The sequence below is a fragment of the Globicephala melas genome, chromosome 5, assembly GCF_963455315.2.
Source record: "Globicephala melas chromosome 5, mGloMel1.2, whole genome shotgun sequence".
NCBI lineage: Eukaryota > Metazoa > Chordata > Mammalia > Artiodactyla > Delphinidae > Globicephala > Globicephala melas.
In genome coordinates, this window is record NC_083318.1 from 90426644 (window position 1) to 90446433 (window position 19790).

Below are 19790 nucleotides of genomic sequence, written 5' to 3' on the forward strand. Positions count from 1 at the left end.
AGTGCAATAGCTGGAAGTAACATGCTTAAGATGCCAAGTGTAGCAAAACAGCTTGATGCCATTTATGGATGCCCATCTTTCTGCAGTTTGCTACAACTTACCCAGTACATTTTTAGCTTCCCTTGTTTCAGCAAGAGAAATATTACGAGCTCCTTTGGGTAAAGTGAAGGCGCCTCTCATCTTCCCTTAAATAGAATGTCTTTAATTAGTGGAGGGTTCAATGTTTATCAAAGTCTTGCTGTTTCATTGACTATACTATAAGCTATATATATTTTATTAGGTAATATATAAAATATGTTCCATAATTTTATATGTTGAAGTCAAAATGCATTTATAACAGTTAGCTAATGCCAGTAAACTGTTAATAGTCAATGAAAGTAAGACTAAGCGTGAATGAGAAATGATATAGGTGATTTGAAGTTGAATACTTGCAGATTTCATTTTCCAGCAACTTGAATTCTTTACGGCACCTCTTGCTTAAATTTTTCCCTGTTGGAAAAGGTTAATTAGTCTATTGAATAACTACGATGATAACATTAGTTCAAAGAAATGGATGTTAGATTATCTTCAAACAGTTTGAATCTGTATGACTGATTAAAGCTTTCTTCTCTTCTTCAGAACTTGATTCACAGGTTTAGCATAATTTTTGAGTTATCTGAAAAAAAGTATCACTGCCTTTTATTACACATAATATAGAATGGATAATAATGGTAAAAACCATTTTCTTTACATTCATTCACTCTGGGAATAAAAAATTAATTATTTTACACCTAAACGAACAATACGTAACTGCAATAAAGAAAGCACGGTGAATTATTTCACATTAAGATGGAGAAAATCACGTTACTCCACCAAAACCATTGTATACGTATATAATTCTAATTCTGTTTGCTTTATTAAAATCATACAATCAGCCAGAAATGGCAATATTTGATTTTTAACAATTTTCAAAGTACAAAGCATAGTAAATTATCACACAGGAATAGCAAAGATATCAGTAACTAGAGTAGGGAATGCTTAAGAAAAACACATTAGAATATAATCAACTACCTCTGTCTAGCTCTAAATATATCAAAGAGCAAAGCTGATATGTGTGGAAATGGCTTGAGCTGCGTACCTGGGGTATAATGGGAGCAAAAAGAACTAAGAGAATTACTCTATTTGAATAAAGAACAGTTTTTTATACTTCTTATTTTTCTAAAAGGAAAAATTAGCGCTATGACAATGTGCTCAAAGTAAACCAAATCTTTGTTTTTGTTTTGTTTTATCTTGTTTTCTGTTATTCTATAAGAGACTATATCTTGGATGTAAGAGAAGCTTTTCAAGGGAAGCCTCACATTAAATTTATCTTTAAATGCTGAATTCTCAGAGACATTTGTCCAATAAATTTGTGGAATAACTGAACAATATTTGTTACAAATTTAAAGAAATTATTCAGTAATCAATGTTTATATCTAAGTCTTATGAAAATTCCAATGTATTATTATGAAAATACTAATAATTTTGCATATTATTTGCTTTTGGTTCCATCTGACGAACCTTCACCACATGCCTGAGTCCAGGCCATTGACTGTGTAACAAGCAGAGAAATTCAAACACATAAGCAATTATACCTCAGGTTATTTTTTGGTTGTATGTACCTCAAACTTGTTTGATATAAACTTGTAAATATTATGTGAAATATAGACCCTAGATTTATAGATTTATAAATAGGATAAACTTGTTCACTTATAAAAGAAGCAAAATGAATGTAATATTTTTAAAGTTGTATTTAAAGTTTTATAATATTTTTAACTTCTGATCAATTTATGTGCAACAGAAAATTCAAAATAAGCATTAATTCTAATAATTAGGTTTAATGCATTTTATTAAGGACACAGAATTAAACAAAAAAGACTTTAATTGATAAAATAATAAAATAATATCAACTATAATTGATATTGGTTTTATTTGTTCCTTATCTACATTTAGTAGATTTATTTTTTATCATGGACACTATGAAGTATGAATTGTCAAAGTTGTTAAAATAATTCCTTAAAAGGTAATCTGAATAAAAATAAATCAGCAGCTAATTTTTTAATGTTTATAGAGAAAGTGCGGCATTCCTAAAAGAAGTCTCAGACAAATGCAAATCATGGAGAAGGATACTGAATTCACGAGAGACCTCATCTTACCAAGCTTCCTGGGTGTTCTGGTAAACGTCCCCTTTACGGTTCGACAATGGGAATTATCTCCTCCACAGACCCCACACTTATCCTCAACCTTGTTAGAACCGATTTCTTTATCACAGCCCACTTTCTGGGGAGAGAAGATATTAAATGTAGCTAAGTTTAACGTGCCAAGTAAAGGTCAGCATCCTGTAGAATGATACACCATTTGTTTCATCATCGGCCCACAGACAGGAACCAACATTCCTCTCTAGCTCTGATTTTTAATCCCTCAGTCTTTTAAAGAACTACTATGAAATAAAATGACTTGTACTCTGGGCAGTAAAGTATAAATTTCCCTCGGTCTAATGAAGTGTTTCCCCCGTCATACATAGGCAATCATCAAACATTTGTGGAACGCAGGAGTTGTAGCTGATGCTGAGGAGACACAATTAAGAGGCGTTTCTCCCTTGTTGCCTTCATATTTATAAAGATGAATACTAAAATAGTGAGTTGTCTATTAGTACAGACTTTACAAGTTGGTAAGGGATGTGAGACAAAACATCACAGATGTAGTGGAGATTTTCATAGTGCCCTGAAGGAACAGACAGTGTGGAAAGGCAATTCAAGAATAAAAAGGGATTAAAACAGAGCCACAGAAGTCATCAAAAGTGGGTTCAGATAATAATATGTGAACCATACCTAAACTAATGGAAAGTTAGCGTTGTATGGTGGTGAAGAATAGTGAAAGATCTGCAAATCACAGGCTGTGGAAGGTGTTGAGTATCAGGAAGAGTTTATATTTTCACATTAATTTAACAGGGAACTACTGAAAAGTTTTCTAAACTGGGGTAGGTCCTTAATATAAATCAGTGTTGGATAATGATAATGATACTGCACTCATAAGTTTGGGATGAGAGTGAGCAGAGAAAATACCGACAACATATACATTTAATGCACCAGATACTGTGGGAGGTGAAAGATGGACAAAACACAGATTCTACTTTAAAGAAATTTTTGTTCAGCTATGAGACATCTGCGAATTTGAGATTCTTTTATATAACACTTTAGTTATGCTGAAGTGAAAACGAATCAAACAGGAGCAATGTGTTCGGTTAATAAGGATAATTTCTTATCGCTTTAACCTGTGAACATGAACAGAAAGTTAACTGCATTAAAGAAAAGATTAAATGGGCAAAAGACAGTTTTTGCATCTTCACTAGTACTTTTGTTCTGATGTGGAACTCAGTGTTTAAACTTAGAATTAATTGGAAGGTGAGACAGGGAGAAAGAGAAGTTTCTATCATCTTTTAAACAAACGATAAAACACATTTAGCATTGAATTTTTTAAAAAGACTTGGTATTGTATTAGTGGATGGCTACTATAATATACTCAAAGCCAAGGCATGGTTCCCAAGTTGTATTCCCAGCCTTGAGGTATCAGAGGAAGCCGCCAAAAATGCATTTGGCTGGAAATTAGGAAAACTAATTAAATCTTGATTTTGCCAGTGACCAAAGTTTGATTTGATTAATTGCAATTTCTTCCCAATTTAGCTTAGCTACTGAACTATTCATAGATCCTCATTGTAATGTGATCTCAGATAAGAGTTAAAATATTTTTGAAAATATGCAGATGAATGAAAGGAAAAGTAGAATTGCACACTACTGTACGAAGCTTTGGGGGAAGCAATCTGAACTCACCACACACTCTCCGCGCACACATATGCTGTATGGGTCTTTGTAAGAGCAGCGCGTTCCGTCATGCACCAGCTGTTTCATATAAGCAACATCTCCAGTCTCTTTGGATTGACAGTAGAGGTGGCATCTTTTCTTGGCTGCATAAGATGGAGGATTAAGTCGACTATTTATGTAAAATGGTATATTTGAACAGTATAGTTTATTTTGTTTGTAAAATATACAGTTTCAATGTGGTTTCCTGAAAACAAATTGTATAAATAAATAAAGAGTAGGGGAAAAGTATGCATACTTGGCATATTTGTTTAAACCAGGGTGACCCTACGCTTTGACATCTAAACTGGGATAATTATGACAGTGAAAAGGGGCTCTATTAATAATATACACAGGGACAATAGGTATAAACTGGGACTGTCCCAGGCAACGCAGGTCGTATGGCTGGCTACCCTAGATTTAACCACAGCTGTTCAATAAATTTCATTCAGCATCAATTTAGTTTTAGTGACACTTAGAGCACTGAAAGGGTTTCTCTTTTTCTTTTTTTTTAAATTAATTTTATTGGAGTATAGTTGTTTTACAGTGTGTTAGTTTTAGGTGTACAGCAAAGTGATTCAGTTATACATATACATATATCTATTCTTTTTCAGATTCTTTGCTCATATAGGTTCTCATAGACCAAGCTTACCAATTTTATAGTTTCATTGCCTGTCTTCATCTATGCCATGACCTCATTTCTCATTCATATCTCAAAATTAAACTTTCAGAACTCTATTGCAACAACGATCAGTGGTCTAATGAACTTGTATAAGATGACCAGAAGTTGAAGTATTGTAAGCATTAGTTATATAAAAGTCCAACTACTGTCTGTTCTGCAAATGAATATATGTTTAATACTAAATATATGTTTAATACTAAAAGTTTCACCATGGTAGTGTGAGTCTTTCCAAAATTTATTACATTCCTATTATATGCCAAGCACTGACTTACTCTTTGATTTCATTTTCCCCCCAACTTTGTTTTCCAAACACAGAATGACAACTTGGTGAAAAAAACCCTGCGTTATATACCAAATACCAAGATGTGCATCCTCTGCCCATCCTCATTTCTGTATTCCCACTCATCCCATTGTAATTAGATTCTGCCACTTTTCTCCTCAGCCCTATAATAGTCTCATGTCTACTCACTTCCCATCTCTTCCCCGTCTTAGGGTTTCTCTTTTGTTTGACTCAAAGGCCTAGTATAGTTTTTGCTTCTTGCAGGATCTCATTAATTAAATCTAAGTTATGTGACTCACTTCCCCAAAATAAATCAAAATAATGCATTGCAATTTTGAATTCCTACACATATGCATCTTTCCTTTTTTTTTTTTTTTTTTTTTTGGCCATGGCTCACGGGCCCAGCCGCTCCACGGCATGTGGGATCTTCCTGGACCGGGGCACGAACCCTTGTCCCCTGCATCGGCAGGCGGACTCTCAACCTCTGCGCCACCGGGGAAGCCCGCATCTTTCCTTTAAAACAGCTTTTAAACTGAACTCAGCAGTGTATTATATCACACAATAATTCTGTAACTACTTTTTATTCACTCAACTAAGAAATTTGTCAAGAAGTTCCCATTTGAACAGATTTAACCGAAAATTCAGGGGTAAGAAGTGAAACATGACAAGGGAATTTCCAAGTGTATTTCTTGATAACCAGTGTACAGTACAGAAGTAAAAGGTTATGAAGTGCCTTTTGTTATTAAATAATGGTCTTTGTCTTATTCCTGACTTGGTTGTAAAATAACTATATTTTTCTCTAGTTATTCAGAAAGGAAGGATCACAATATTCCAGAAGCATTTCCTAGTAAAGGGATTTCAGTTGCATGAGGAGACTCAACATCTCTCCCAGGCGTTGCTTTCTACTTGTCTTTCCAGTAGTGACGGTGGCAATGCTGCTTCCCAGGAGCTATGCCATAATTCTCACCTCTCTAGAGAAAGGCGTGTGTTAGCCTTATTCTTGGAAACCCGGGAGGACCTACCCCTATAAGCACCAAGTTTTCTAAGTCACCAAGTAGAGATCAAGAGTCCAAGGGATTGCGTGTTGACAAAGCTTAAGCTCTAAGTAACCGTCGACACAGCAGGAAAAGCGAGGGCATCTTACTCACAGTCAGGGTGTTCATATGGCAACCAGTGGTGTTTGGTATTCTGGTATTCAAAGTGGGAGTTACGCTGCTGGCACTGCTGGGCTCTGAAGTCCTCAAAGTGTTTTTGGCATTCTTCTGTATTACAAAGCTGGTACTCAAAATTAACACCAGGACAATCCTGACCACCATTGATGGGCCTAAAGAAAAGACAACATTTAAAAAGGCCTTTTGGCTCTGGTCCAGCAGTTGAAGCTTGCAGACACAATGCTGGAGGACAGAAAGCCAAGGTTTCTGAGCTGCCAGCACAAAGTGAATGAACTCATACTTCCTACTTTCAATCCCTTTCCAAAAGCACTATCCTCTCCCTGCTGAGGTTTGGTGGCGGGAATTCCCAAACTCAACTTACATCAGTATATTTTAAAGCAGTGTATTTTTCAATACACTGCTTTAAAATATTAAAGCAGTGTATTTTAAATGCACAGCAAAAGTATATAAAGAAACAAAAAACAGGTATATGGTCTCAGGAAAATTATATTTTATATCATGTATAAAACATGTAGAAGCAACCCAAAGAAACACTGATCACAGCTCTATGCCTCTGTTTCCTAATATGTAAAATGAAAATAATAATCCAATCTTCCTTAGAGAAACACTGTGAGGATTAAATGAGTTAGCATGTTGAAAACACTTAGAACAGAGAGTGGCTCATGGTGAACCCTCGCTGTTCTAACTACTATAAGGATAACTTTTCCCCCAACAGTTCGTTGGCCTTCTTTCACCATCTTCCCGTCACCAGCTCTGAAGCATTCTTCTCCTAACTCGGAAGTGAGGGAGCCTCTGGTTGGTGTTGCTCCTGCCGGCAGGCCTGACCTTCCTCCAGCGGGTCTCACAGCCTTGGTGCTCAGGTCCTAAGAGCACAGCCATCTGCTTTCCCCGCTCAGCTCCTTAATCCTCCTAAACAGCAATTTCTTTAACAATCTCTAATCTTAACCATGGACTACTCTTCACAAGATTGATAAATGGGGATTTACCCAAAATAGAAACTTAAACCGTTAGTTTTCATGTTCTGTGTTTTACATGTACTTCAAGAAACAGAGCATTAGCGACATGATACTGAAGCATTTTCTGGTCTATCCCAATAACCAGAATGACAGGAGTTATACTCACATTGGATTATTGCACTGGCGTGTTCTAAAGCGAACACCAGTTCCACAGGTCCGGGAACAGGAGCCAAATTTGGTCCATGATCCCCAGTTGCCATCTTGTTTTTGCTGATTAGCATTCTTCCACATGCAATGACCCTTATAGCACCACTTAGGGAAACGACACAAAGCAATCATGAAAATCGTGCGTATGCTAAAGCTGAAGTTGTTATACAAGAATCACCAAGCGAAGAACTTCATTTCTTTTTTATTTTCTTTTTCAGGCAAAAATACACTTAAAATTATCTCAAAGCAGTGCCCTGTACACTGGGTAATTTACACTTGCATTTTTAAGTATAAAATTAAAATTAAAAAAATAACATTCACTCAGACAAGGTTTTAAATGACACATTTACCAGTGAGTATCAAACGTCATAATCAATAAGGATGATCTGAGCACCCAACTTGCCCAGTAGGTGCTATTCTACCCTTCATCCCTCATTATCTATATTACTGGAGTTTTTTAAGGGCAATCTGCTCCCCTTTAAAATAATGACAGGAAACCATATGTCTTAATTTAGAAAATAATTAACATAACATATCTAAAACATATATAACTTTCAAAACACTTGTACATAATTGTTAAAATTTTCCTTCACAATGATTCTGAGAGATATATGATCTTTACCTTTCTGATGAGGAAAACTGGGACCCGGAAAGGACCATGAGTAGTGTAAGACTCTCTGACCGGAAAAACTAAGTGGGGAGTACTAAAACATGGATACTGTAGAGGCCTAGAGCTTACAGTACCCAGCACACAGCAGAGGCTCAAAAGGTGTTAGTTCTTTTCCCTTCCAACATTTTGACTCACTTTTTTATCGTACATACAATGAAAGTGTTTCTTAAAACTCAATTCTGGGAAATTGAAACATAACACAAATATATTTAGGGAAGTTGGATGTTCAGAGTTGGTTTACAGAATACCTTTTTCATAAAGCAAAAATGAATCAACTCATTGTTGCTTCTGTTTTTTCAGTCAGAAGTCTGTAATACTGAATTTTCCCAAAGCAACACACTGTACAAGTTTAGCATAGTGCCTAAGAGTTTAAACGTGAATAATGGGAGATTTTATTATTATTATCATGTTTGTAATTCTCATAGCAAGTACAGTTTATACACATTCGAAATAGAGCTTTAAAGGGCTTCAGAAGACCTAAAAGCTATATAAATCTTCTTTGCCAGGTTTTGGTCCTATCTACAATATCTTATTTCCAAACTAGTCAAAGCTCTTCAACTTGAGCTCTTAACATCCCTTTGTTTTGGGTTTCGTGATCTTTCCCCTCCTGAGTAGCGTAGCTTGGCACTGGGCCAGTTTCTGAGCATTTGATCCTCACTACGTAACTTGAGATTGAAACTTCTGGGCATCTTTCCCCAAAGAGCAAGGCCAAATCTTCTGTACAAGTTCACATGACTTTATTTTTGGACAACTTTCACAAGGAATGGGATGCCAGCAAGTAAATCAAATCCCATTAGGGCCCAGATACTCGGCTGAGCTGCCGCTTCCTATTCTATCAGCAGGGCGCTGTATAGTGGCCTCGAAGATGTCAGGTCCTAATCCTTAAAAGCTGTAAATGTTACCTTATTTGGAAAAGAGTTTTTGCAGATGTAATTAAGTAAGAATTTTTAGATGGGGAGATTATCCCGGATTATCCAGGTGGACCCTAAATGCCATCACATGTATCCTTATAAGAGAGGGACAGAGGGAAATTTATACACAGAAGAGAAGGGGGCAATGTGGCCACAAAAGCAGAGACTGGAACGGTGCAGCCACAAGTCAAGGAATTCAGTCAATCGCCAGAAGCTGGAAGAGCTAAGGACAGATTCTCCACTAGCGCTTCTGGAGAGAGTATCATTCTGCCCACACATTGATTTCAGCTCAGTGAAAACTGATTTTGTTCTTCCAGCCTCCAGAACTGAGAGAGTAGTTTTCTGTTAATTTAAGCCACTAAGTCTGGGGTAATTTGTCATAGCAGCTATAGGAAACTTGTACACAGTGTTCATGCATTCCCACAATGAAACTTTATGTACTATGGTTTTCTTAAAAATGATGATACATGTTATTTAAAGATGATTATTATGCAACATATCTTAAATCTTTATTGTATAAATAGATTATACTCACTTTTCCAGCAGCACATTCGGTCCCATCAAGTGGGGGTCCTTTTTTAGTCTTACAAAAGTAGGGATTATCAGGATGGCTACACCAAAGCTGTTTACATGGGTCAAAGGTTCGGAACTAGAAGAGAAAAAAACCAAACTGTCAGCGACATAGAGATGGAATGACTTGTACCAACAACACCTTCTACACAGTTTCTTCATGTCATGTTTTTTGCATATTTTAATTTCAAGTTAATAGTCAAACTTGTGGCATGTTAAGAAAACAAACAAACAAACACTGTCTAAGAATTCCAAGTAAAGAATACTTTCATTCCACTTTTGTAAAATAACACTGATAAACAATGATTTGTCTGGGATTCTTCTGTTGACTTTTCTATTCTTTATGCCAGTTCTGTCTTATGGTTTTCAAATAGACAATATTGGGATTTTTAAAAGAATGAGTAATTATTATGAACATTTTAAATATGAAAACATTATAGTGGTTTTGCAGCTCTCAAGCCATCAGAATGGCTTCTTTTTAACCCTGAATGGATGAACCAGTCAGAAATAAATAATAAAAATGCCCATCATAATCAGCCAACTAAAAGCAGAAAATATTTGTCAAACTTTCTGTGTAGGATAATGTATTCCAGGTATAACAAAATATACAATACATTCATATAGTTTATAAAGTACTTTCCATATATTTGATCTTCATAACAATCTGTGGCTGAGAAATACGGGTTATAAGGTAAGACTATAGTTATGGATACAATAAGACAGTAACAGAGATAGACCAGAATCTTAGTCTTCTCACTCTTAAGGATGTCTTTCATTTTCCTAAAACACTACATTATAATATCCAAATGTTAAGCACACATATTTGTGTTACTGTTTCCTCATCCGCTCTCTAACAGTAAATATCTTATCATTCTTTAGATAAATTTAAAAATATATATGTATATATATCAAACAGCAGTTTACCCACATCTTCATTGCCTACACCACTAATTATCCAGATACAGACTCATGGTCATAGCTTTTTTTTTTTTAATTAGTACTCATTTTGGATCTGGGTTTTTTGTTCTAATTCCTATTACCTAATGCAGAAACTGTAATTTTCTACACTAGTGAGCCAAAGCTTTAGAATTCTCAGGTCAGAACATTATCGCAGGTCATTAGGAGCTGACCGTGTATACCTTACAAACAAACCAAATATCTGTATATATCTGCATATGGAGGAATTCAAACAGCAGATCAACTTCTTTTGATGAAATACTTTTTTTTCTTGCTTTAACAAATAAAGCTTTCTCCAACATATAAAAAGCCCTATTTACCAGACGTGTGACTTAAGCAAGTTGCTTAATCTCTGTAAGTCTTGGCTTGTTCATCTGTAAAATAAAAGTATACCAACTCCCTTCTAGCCTGTCACAAGGATTAAATAAGATAGCATATTTAAAGCATTTAGCTTTAGCATGTACTGACATAGCAAACACAAAATTGTTGGTTCATATTCTTGCACCAGTGAGTCTGTAAATGTCACCAAACAGGAGCTAAGCAAGTAGGTTTCAATATGCAAAATCTAAATTGACTGTAACATACCGCAGTGCACATTTTATAACCAACACCAAAGTCAAAACGACATTGCTCATCCATAGAATAATTGATTCCAGGAAGTTCTGGGAGTTTGGGCCAGTCATGTTCAAAAGGGTCATCAAGGAGACAGTCATAGGAACTGTAGGAAGGAAAATACTGCATGTAGTTAAATGTTCATTTTTTTATCACGTTCCAATGAAAAAGTATTCTTAGGTTACATACTCGGGAATTTCATCAGATCATAAAGCAAGGTTACAAAAGCATACCTTTTAAGGTTTTTAGTTTCAGCCCCATTTAGAAAAAGACCATTCATCTTTATTCATCCCAGGAAAATAAGCCAACCATACTTAGGAACACAGTAGAACCATGACAACCTTGTTCGTGTCCCTAGCTGAACCCGCCCATGGTGTGGCAGGGCAGATCCTGACCCCTATGTTACAGAGTATAGGTGGTACCCTATGCAGGCATCGCATGACCATCCCCTCCTCAAATCAACTTTGACCATTAGTCAAAGATTCCATAAAGAATTTACTAAAAGGAAACCACAGTAAAAAAATTCACTTAAATTCTAGGCTCATGGCTTAAAATATTGCAATTACATTGTGGAACTGTGCCAAAAGCTGAGTCAGAAGAAAATGTTTGTCATGAACAAAAGTTTTCGTTCCCTGGGAGTTTGGTTCTGATCAAGGTCCTAAGAGTCAGTTTCACGTCTGTATTTCTACTATAACATTCTCATGACACGCAGAAGGAGACATACTGAATGTATCTTTTCAGTTCTTGGCCGCTGCAGCGGGACCAGTGGTAACGATGAAACGCTGCTTGCACCAAAGGAGCCATGACACTTCCCATGGCAGTCTCATCACCGCACCTGTTGCCTTGTCCATCATGCTCCATTCCCAGCCTAGAACACAAAGCGAGACCTTACTGGTAAGAGTCATCATAGGGGCCATGGCTTTGGCATAATTTCTGTTTTGAAAATAAGTACAGGAAAATAGGTGTTTTTTAAGTTAATATGGCTTTTGTGGAGAAGTCACAGACACTGTGAAACTGAGAGCAATCTGACACAAATGCCTTTTTTAGTCTATAGCTATGAAAAGCCCAGGAGTGTCTCTGCAAGCCAGAGTCACTCATTTAGTTTCAGTGCATGACCTCTTCACTGTTTTCAGCCCCTCAAACTTGGCAAGGGATGAGAGTTGCATGCTGGCATGCACTCTGCCCAAAGTATGAACAATACTGAGAGAAGCAGACAGAAAAGACCTTGTTTTTTTCTTTTTTTTTTTTTCGCTTTATAGCTGTCAGCAGTGACTTACACATGGCCAGTTTCATGGGCTACTACAAAAGCAGATGAAAAACCATCCTCATGATTCAGGGTACAACTTCTCACTGGATGACACATGCCTGTGACTGGAGCATATCCTGTAGAGAATAACAATTACTTTCATTTTCATTTTATGAGAAAACCCATTAAGAATTACTACTGGACCTTTGCCTAGGGGGAAAAAAAAGCTTTTCAGGAAACAGAGGCAGTATTATTTCTCTGCTAGCATTGCACCACATTCTCTTGGGAAAGCCACAGGTAATGGGCTCTAAAAAGATTCACTGGGTCTGCATTTTCTCCTCTCTTAAGGGAAGGAACTGCCTGGGGTTACCATTCTGTTCTGCCCACCAACCAAGCTCTGTCTTTCTGCTGTAGTGAATGGTCCTTCATATCACGGTACTGATGAAGGGAGCCAGAAATTCCACCAACGTTGAAAAGAAAACGGTCAGTCTAATTTTTTCCGAAGTCTACATCAGAATGTATTCGATAAATGTAAGCTGACTTTGGAAGAAAGCTCTCTGGCAGCAGACATTTCCCATGGCATCTCCCTTCCCATTCCCAACAGTTAGTGGAAATCACACCACATTTTACAGCATCCCCTCTGTACCCCAGATGCACACTCATTATTGTAAAGGAGAGTGTAATTTATCATAGTATTTAGGTGGCATTTAGCATTGCAAATTCCACAGAAGTCACTGGAAGCAACAGAAAGAAAGTGTATGCTTGGCTGATGCATGGAGGAAAGTGATGGTGGAGATCCGAACATTTGAACAGACTCCCTGATTTAGGATTACTTTTGAAAAGTCATGCCCTTAAGTTTTTCTTCTACATATTAATGGAAATACCTTGCATTCCAGCAGGTCCGAAGTCTTGCCTGGTTAAGAAAATTGCATGATCATGGTGTTCAGAATGATTGGGATCAGATTTTTGTTGTTGGCAAGCCCAGCGACACACGTTCTCCAAGCTCCTGGATGGGTTTCCCCTTTCTATGAGGCTGATGGACTAGGAGGAAACAATATGTTAAAGACATACACAGCATTTTCCCAAAGGCTTCCTTTAATAACTTTCTCTGAAATTAACATTTGAGATTACAGTAATTAAATAATGTACAATAATATTATCGGGGGCTTACTTGGAAACAAATACTTATTTGGAAATAAATATTTCCAAATACTCTCATTTGGAAATTCTACATGCCCATGAGGGATACCTTTATGATCGATATTACCTGTGTGAAAGGTGGCTGACACCATTAATGGAAATACGTGACGCTGAGATCGTTTTGCTTTTGTGAAGCAACTCAGTATTAATCAACTGGGTAAAAATTCTAGTAAGAATTCCTGATTTAGCTTAGATTTTTAGTTTCATAAATATTAAGAACAAAAATAGAGGATACATGGAAAGATTTGGGCGTGAAACTTTTTTTCCCAGAGATGGTAAAGTGAAAGATCTTCAGTTTCAATTTTTTTTTTGGGTGGGGGGATCCAAAATTAATCAACATATGGGTAGGATATAAGTTCTTCAATGAGCTGGCAAAGCGGTGGAATCTTCGATTTGAGAAACAGTCAAATTATATAAACCTCACACTGAAAAAAAACCCTACCCTTTTTTTTAACCTCACAGCAATGAAGAGGGGTGTACTCATATCCTGCAATTCCAAGAGATGGATTGACGTTCCTTGGAATGCTTCTACTATCACATTATTGTCAGGAGTTAAAAGTTCAGAGGGAAAGGCCCCATCCTTCAAGAACCCAGGAGCCATACTTCCCCGAGAAGTTCTGATGGAATGAGAAATTGAACTTGGAACCCAAAATTAGTCCCTACTTGGCTGACCGGCTGAGAGCTTTGTTACATTTCAGCAAATGTTTTTATCAGTGTTTACATTCTTAAGAAAAATGTTTGGTTTATTATAGTTGAACACATACTTCTCCTAACAAATGATTTAATAACCAACTGAAGGCTGTTAACATCTCCATCTGGATCTGACTTGCATTGTGTTGGAGACACAAAGTAGGTCAGGTTTGTGGGATAAACTAAAGATCAATGACACCCTCTCACCAGAAATGATAAGTTTTCATACATAATAAAATGCAAACACATGGATTTTTTTTCCTGTTTGCTAAATGCATAATTTCATTAGTATTCCATAATCAGGAGGATTAATTATGGGAGGGGGAACATGTAATTTTAAACATCAAGAAAGCTGCCAAGTTAGTCACTTCCCCTATGTTTTCTCCTCAAAGGGAGAGACCACTTCCTCCATTCCATTATTTCCAAGGACAGGGACACATCTAGTGTCATTTTAAAGCCAGCTAAAGTTACATTACATAAAAACGCCTATTGTATGTATTTTGACCCAACATTTTGCTTTCAAAAAGATTAATGTCCTTTTAAATAAAAAAAATATTCACCGTGTGCTTTACTTTTCTTAATCGAAAAGACTCATATTTCACATATTGTTTTCAAGAAATCATGAGAGGGTAAGGATCTTTGTTATTTTGCTTCACAGATATATTTGAAGCACCTAGAAAGCATCTGACACATAGTAGGCACTCAGTATAGATGTTTTGGAATAATAAATGAACCATAAATTTGATGACGATGATAGATTAAGGAAATTCTTTTTTTTTTTATAATGGTATCCATTCATTTTCATTCATACAGTTATGCCAAAATCAGGATAATTATCTCCAACTCCATAAAATAGAGGTAAACACAGCAAATAGCACCAGCACAAAAATCATTCATTATCTACTCAAATTTAGAGATCTCCATTCATTGGGGCAGTTTTCTCCTCTCAGTTCAGAGCAACAGGGGTCTACATGAGACATGTCTACGTTGAATGTTAGTTATGGCTTCAGCAATCTAATCTGTTTGCTAATCCAGTCCTTGATGTTCACAGTTGACATATAGTAAGACATTTTACCTTTGCATAGCCCAGCATTATCATGCGCACCAGAACCACATTTATATGCACTCCCAGGGACTCATCGTGGTAAATTTCATTCACCTAGAAGCAAAGTAGATAATTACCTGAAGAAAGGCAACACAAAGGATTTCATGAGATGCACATTTAGGGTATGTAATGGTTGTGTAATCCCAAATATAGAAGTCAAGTCCCTTTTTTTTTTTTTTAGTTTAGTTGAAACTGATGTCTGAAATGAAATCATTTACTTTTAACTATGGAATAATTCTTGGCTATGTGAATTATTTATTTTGTAAACCCCACAGTACCATGAACATAGAGAATATGCTTTAAAAGGGCTTCATTAAACTACTGTAGTGTTAAAAGTCCATGTGTGCTATGATCCACACATAACATCCATCACAAGACGGTGACTCTGGTGAAGCATCTGCCAGCTGTGAGTGGCTGCAACCATGTGGAGGAAAAGAGCAAGCATGTCCTCCAGGTGCCCCTGTTGCCATCAGGGGTGCTACGTCTGGTTGGGGAAGCCCGTGTGCAGGAGCTGTGGTGGTCCATCTGTGGGCCAGTAACTGGGTGGCCCTCCCAACGCCTCCACCCCAGGAGTGGGGCAGCTGAGGCAACGATTATTTAGAAGTCCTACAGTAAAGAAATCCTTCCATATCTGCATTACTAAGATGACTGTACAAGTACATATAATACCAGTCTTGGGTATAGCTCAGAAAGGCAAAGTTGAGTCACTGCTTTTTATTTAATTTTTAATGTTGAATTAAAATTTCTACAGGTAATTTGGTATACTTTAACATCACAGATATTAGAACTTAAGCAACCTCAGAGGCCATAGTCCAACACAGATTTATATAGATGAGGAAGATGAAGACCGTAGAGATTAGCTAACATGCAAAAACACTCAGTAAATTATTGGCAGTTTAAAGTAGACATATCTTCTGGTTATACTAGTGCAAAATTGGTGTGAATAAAGATTGCTTAGTAAGATGGCAAATGCTAGCAGAAATGGGAAAGGTGGAGTTAGCTGGCTACATTTCAAAGTTCTTAGCTGTTCTCAGGAACAGGGAACCAACATTTGTGACAATAACTAAAAGAGAGATGGAAAACCAACCTCAATTCAACTTAAGATCCAGGAGGTTTGGACAGAAGGCACAGCAAATTTAAAGCCTACAGAGGAAAGACAGACCTTAAAAAGAAATACAACTCAAGGACAACAGAATGCTCTAAGAAAAGAAATTCATGAATTTCTTGCCACACTGACCAAGAAACAGGCCAAGAAATCTCAAATGAAATGTTTCAGGAATCTAATGGGACTACACAGAACACCTTAAAATATCAAGGTCTTAAATGTAGATTAAACATATACATACTGAATTTTTAGATGGAACTAAAAAGGGAAGCACAGCTAAGATGGAGGTAAAAGATCTAGGGAAGCTAGTATGTACTAAAGATGACAAAGTGTAGTTTAACAAGAAAAGACTTAGGCTCCTTTTAAAGTGGAAAAATACATTTATTTATACATTTATACATTTACAAACTCACACACACCCATATAATGGTGAGACCCAATTTAATACCTATTCAAGATAAGCTAAGGGGTGAAAAAAAATCTGCAATTCTCTCTTGCATTGCACAGGTGTGCAGGCTGGTAGCTCATGCCCAAGCTGTCCCACTATAGGCCACTGTACACCTGAAGTATTGAGTTCATTTTGCCTGTTCTGTCTTACAAACGAGATGTATACAAACAGGAATGTATCCAGACTCCTCTCTAAGCAAAGAGCAAGGAGCCTAGAAAATGTGTCACATAAAAAATGGTGGGAGGATACAGTGGCTAAAGCCTGACACAAGCCACTAGTAGTCTCAGCTGATGTCTTGGTTCAAGACCTTCATTGCCTGTGTGGTCTTCATCTTTCTGAACCTCAATCAAATGCACATAATAAGAATACTACCTCATGGAGTTGGGGTAAGAATTAAAAGGTTTAATTCATGCACACAATGGCTCAAAAATTTTATGAGAAGGACAGAAGGACATTAGAGCACATTAGAGTGTGGGAAGTAGAAAATAAAACTTAATAGCCACCATGTGGAAAAGGGGTTCAATTTATTCTGCATATCTACAGCAAATAAAACTAAAAACCATAGGTTCACACTATTAAAGGGGAAGATTTCAGGTCATTATAAGGAAAATTGAATGCTGGCCAAAAACTATGATTTCTTATGATCCTTTTGGCCATGGACAGATTCTCTTATCTTACTCCATGCCTCATACTGCCTAATTGAAGATTTAATCCCCCTCTTCTTTTGGATTAATTATCTGATAAGAAATTTCTAGCATCATAGTCCCAATACAAGTAAAAGTCCAAAGCTGGGTCTGTCACTAATACAATCATCCAGAGAGACTCATGGACATTCCAAGAGACTTCTCGTAAGGCAGCTGTTCTGAATTAGCAACATGGCTTCACACACAAATTTTTAACATGTACATAATGTAACTGAAACGTAAGTGCATTTAATATTAAAAAAATGTTCAAATCAATGTTAGTAAGGGCACAAAATAGGGGAACAATAAAATTTTAAACTAAAGAAAAATAGATAAAAAGAAGTGAATTAATTTCTTGAGGAGAGGTGACGGAGGGAAGGAAGGCCCTTACAGCCATGGCAATATGGCAGTGACAGCAACACTTTTAAATGTTGTGGGAGACAACTATATCAGAAAACTATTAGAATCATAAAATGAGAGCTGGCAATCGTAATAAGTAGCTTGTGATATCTGAGCTAGTATAATGTACATATAATCACCCCAAATTGGTACATTCATTTTTATTTGGTAAATTTTAAAATCAGTACAGTGCCAAGAAAGTATCATGCACAAAATTCATGCTCTCAATGGCAATATTACGTTATAAAATGATGAAATAAAAAGACACTTTTTAAAAAGTCAAATTTACCATTCACCAAAAGAAAAGTACTATTTAACAAAAATCCCTACTATGCCAGGCTACTTAGATAACAGAGCACTCCAGGAGAAACCAAAATCAGTTATGGAATGTTCTGAGCTGGCACCTATTTGCGAAACTGTCTCAGAGTACAACTAAATTACTGGGGGTGGAAATAATCAACCAGAAGGCAATAATATTTGTATGTAGGAGAAAGTATTCTTCCACTGTGGTAAATCAACAAATAGGTGTCTGTATTGTGCAAGGCACGGGATATCATTTATTATTTTGCTTTTCAAGGTTTAAAAAAGTTGCTTCCTGTACATTATTCACTTTTAAAATGTACATAATAAATTGGCTGCTTGTCATCTTGCTGGACCTTATCGATAACAGGATGCAGTGTTTTTATGCTCTGAGACACGCAGGATATGATGAGAGTTGGAGAAATAATCAGCACCTCAGGATTAAATATATTCAAAGACCTGGATTCTGGTCCCAACTATTCCACCGATAAACTGAGTGACCTTGGGTTGGTCACTTAACCTCTCTGAGCCTCTGTTTTCTCACTGGCAAATTATAATCGTACTTGCTCTGCCTGCTTCACACTGCTGCTATTCAAATCAAACAAAATGCCACACAACTGCCCTCAGAAAAATACAAAACACATTAGAACACTTCTACTTATCTATATAAAAAGTTTTAAAGGTTTGTCAATGTATTTTCCAATCTATCTGAAAAAACAAACAAAAAATTAGGCAAACAAAAAAACACAACTGCCCCAATCTTGGTTTTCATTGAAAAGGATTCAAAAACTCTTATACTGTAAATTGACTTACTCCCAATAGAATTAAAGATACAGTTTAAATTATCGAAAAAATTTATAGGAAAAACTGTTCAACAATTTTTTTCAAAAATACTCTCCAAATGCTGTACAAAAGTTCTTTCCAGCAGATGGCAGTATGCACACTTTAGAGAAGGGTGAAGGAGCAGCTGCTTTACACACCTGAATGTACTTACCTACCAGTTGGTATGTCTGCCTTTTTGGATATTTACACATAAATAAAATAACTTCTTTAAAATTAAACAGGAATTTAAAAATATTCTACCCAAGGGAAACACTGAGTCACTGGACTCTTAAAAACAAAGAAAAATATTGAAGACATCTTTATTTAGATTGTTTTTCAGTGTCATCTGATCAAGACATTACATAAGAGGCATAAAGAAGCTTATGATCTGGCTCTAAATTAATCATGAATTTTAACAATCAATAAATGATATACAGAAAGAACTAAAAGCATATCATACTGAATTAATCTTTTGAATCTGTCAAGATGAATGAAAATAATATTTGTTAAGAAAGCATTTTTACAATACTTAGTAACAAGGAAAGCAACTTTTTCCTAAGTTACAGCAGAATCAAGAACAAAGAAAACAGCATTACACAGATCTTTCCAGGTTCCAGACACTGTTCTGAATACTTTACCTATATTAATTCAAGTAATCCTTGCGACAACATTAAAGATATTATTATCTCCATTTTACATCTAATGAAATTGGGGCTCAGAGAAGTTAAGTACCTTACCTAAGGTCACACAGTTAGCACACAGAGCAAAGGATTAACACCTAGGCAGTCTGGCTCCACAGTCAGTAGTTTTTACCAACTTGCTACACTTCCACACACCTGCAGACCACAGCACTGTCACTATGCAAAACAGATCTAATTTTAGAATAATCAAGAGTGATTC

The 19790-nt window shown here is 36.4% G+C and overlaps 1 protein-coding gene across 1 annotated transcript in view; it reads right to left on the minus strand.

Moving 5' to 3' along the window:
* Positions 1 to 19790, minus strand: part of ADAMTS3 (ADAM metallopeptidase with thrombospondin type 1 motif 3) — a 291139-nt gene that overhangs the window by 24112 nt on the left and 247237 nt on the right. The window contains exons 6-15 of the mRNA XM_030877826.3: positions 15104 to 15187; positions 13023 to 13179; positions 12170 to 12275; positions 11617 to 11760; positions 10866 to 10998; positions 9289 to 9402; positions 7132 to 7277; positions 5986 to 6161; positions 3849 to 3982; positions 2175 to 2298 (exon numbers count right to left, since the gene is read on the minus strand). Of these exons, the coding sequence (XP_030733686.1) occupies positions 2175 to 2298; positions 3849 to 3982; positions 5986 to 6161; positions 7132 to 7277; positions 9289 to 9402; positions 10866 to 10998; positions 11617 to 11760; positions 12170 to 12275; positions 13023 to 13179; positions 15104 to 15187 (1318 nt within the window). The remainder of the gene's footprint in view (positions 1 to 2174; positions 2299 to 3848; positions 3983 to 5985; positions 6162 to 7131; positions 7278 to 9288; positions 9403 to 10865; positions 10999 to 11616; positions 11761 to 12169; positions 12276 to 13022; positions 13180 to 15103; positions 15188 to 19790) is intronic.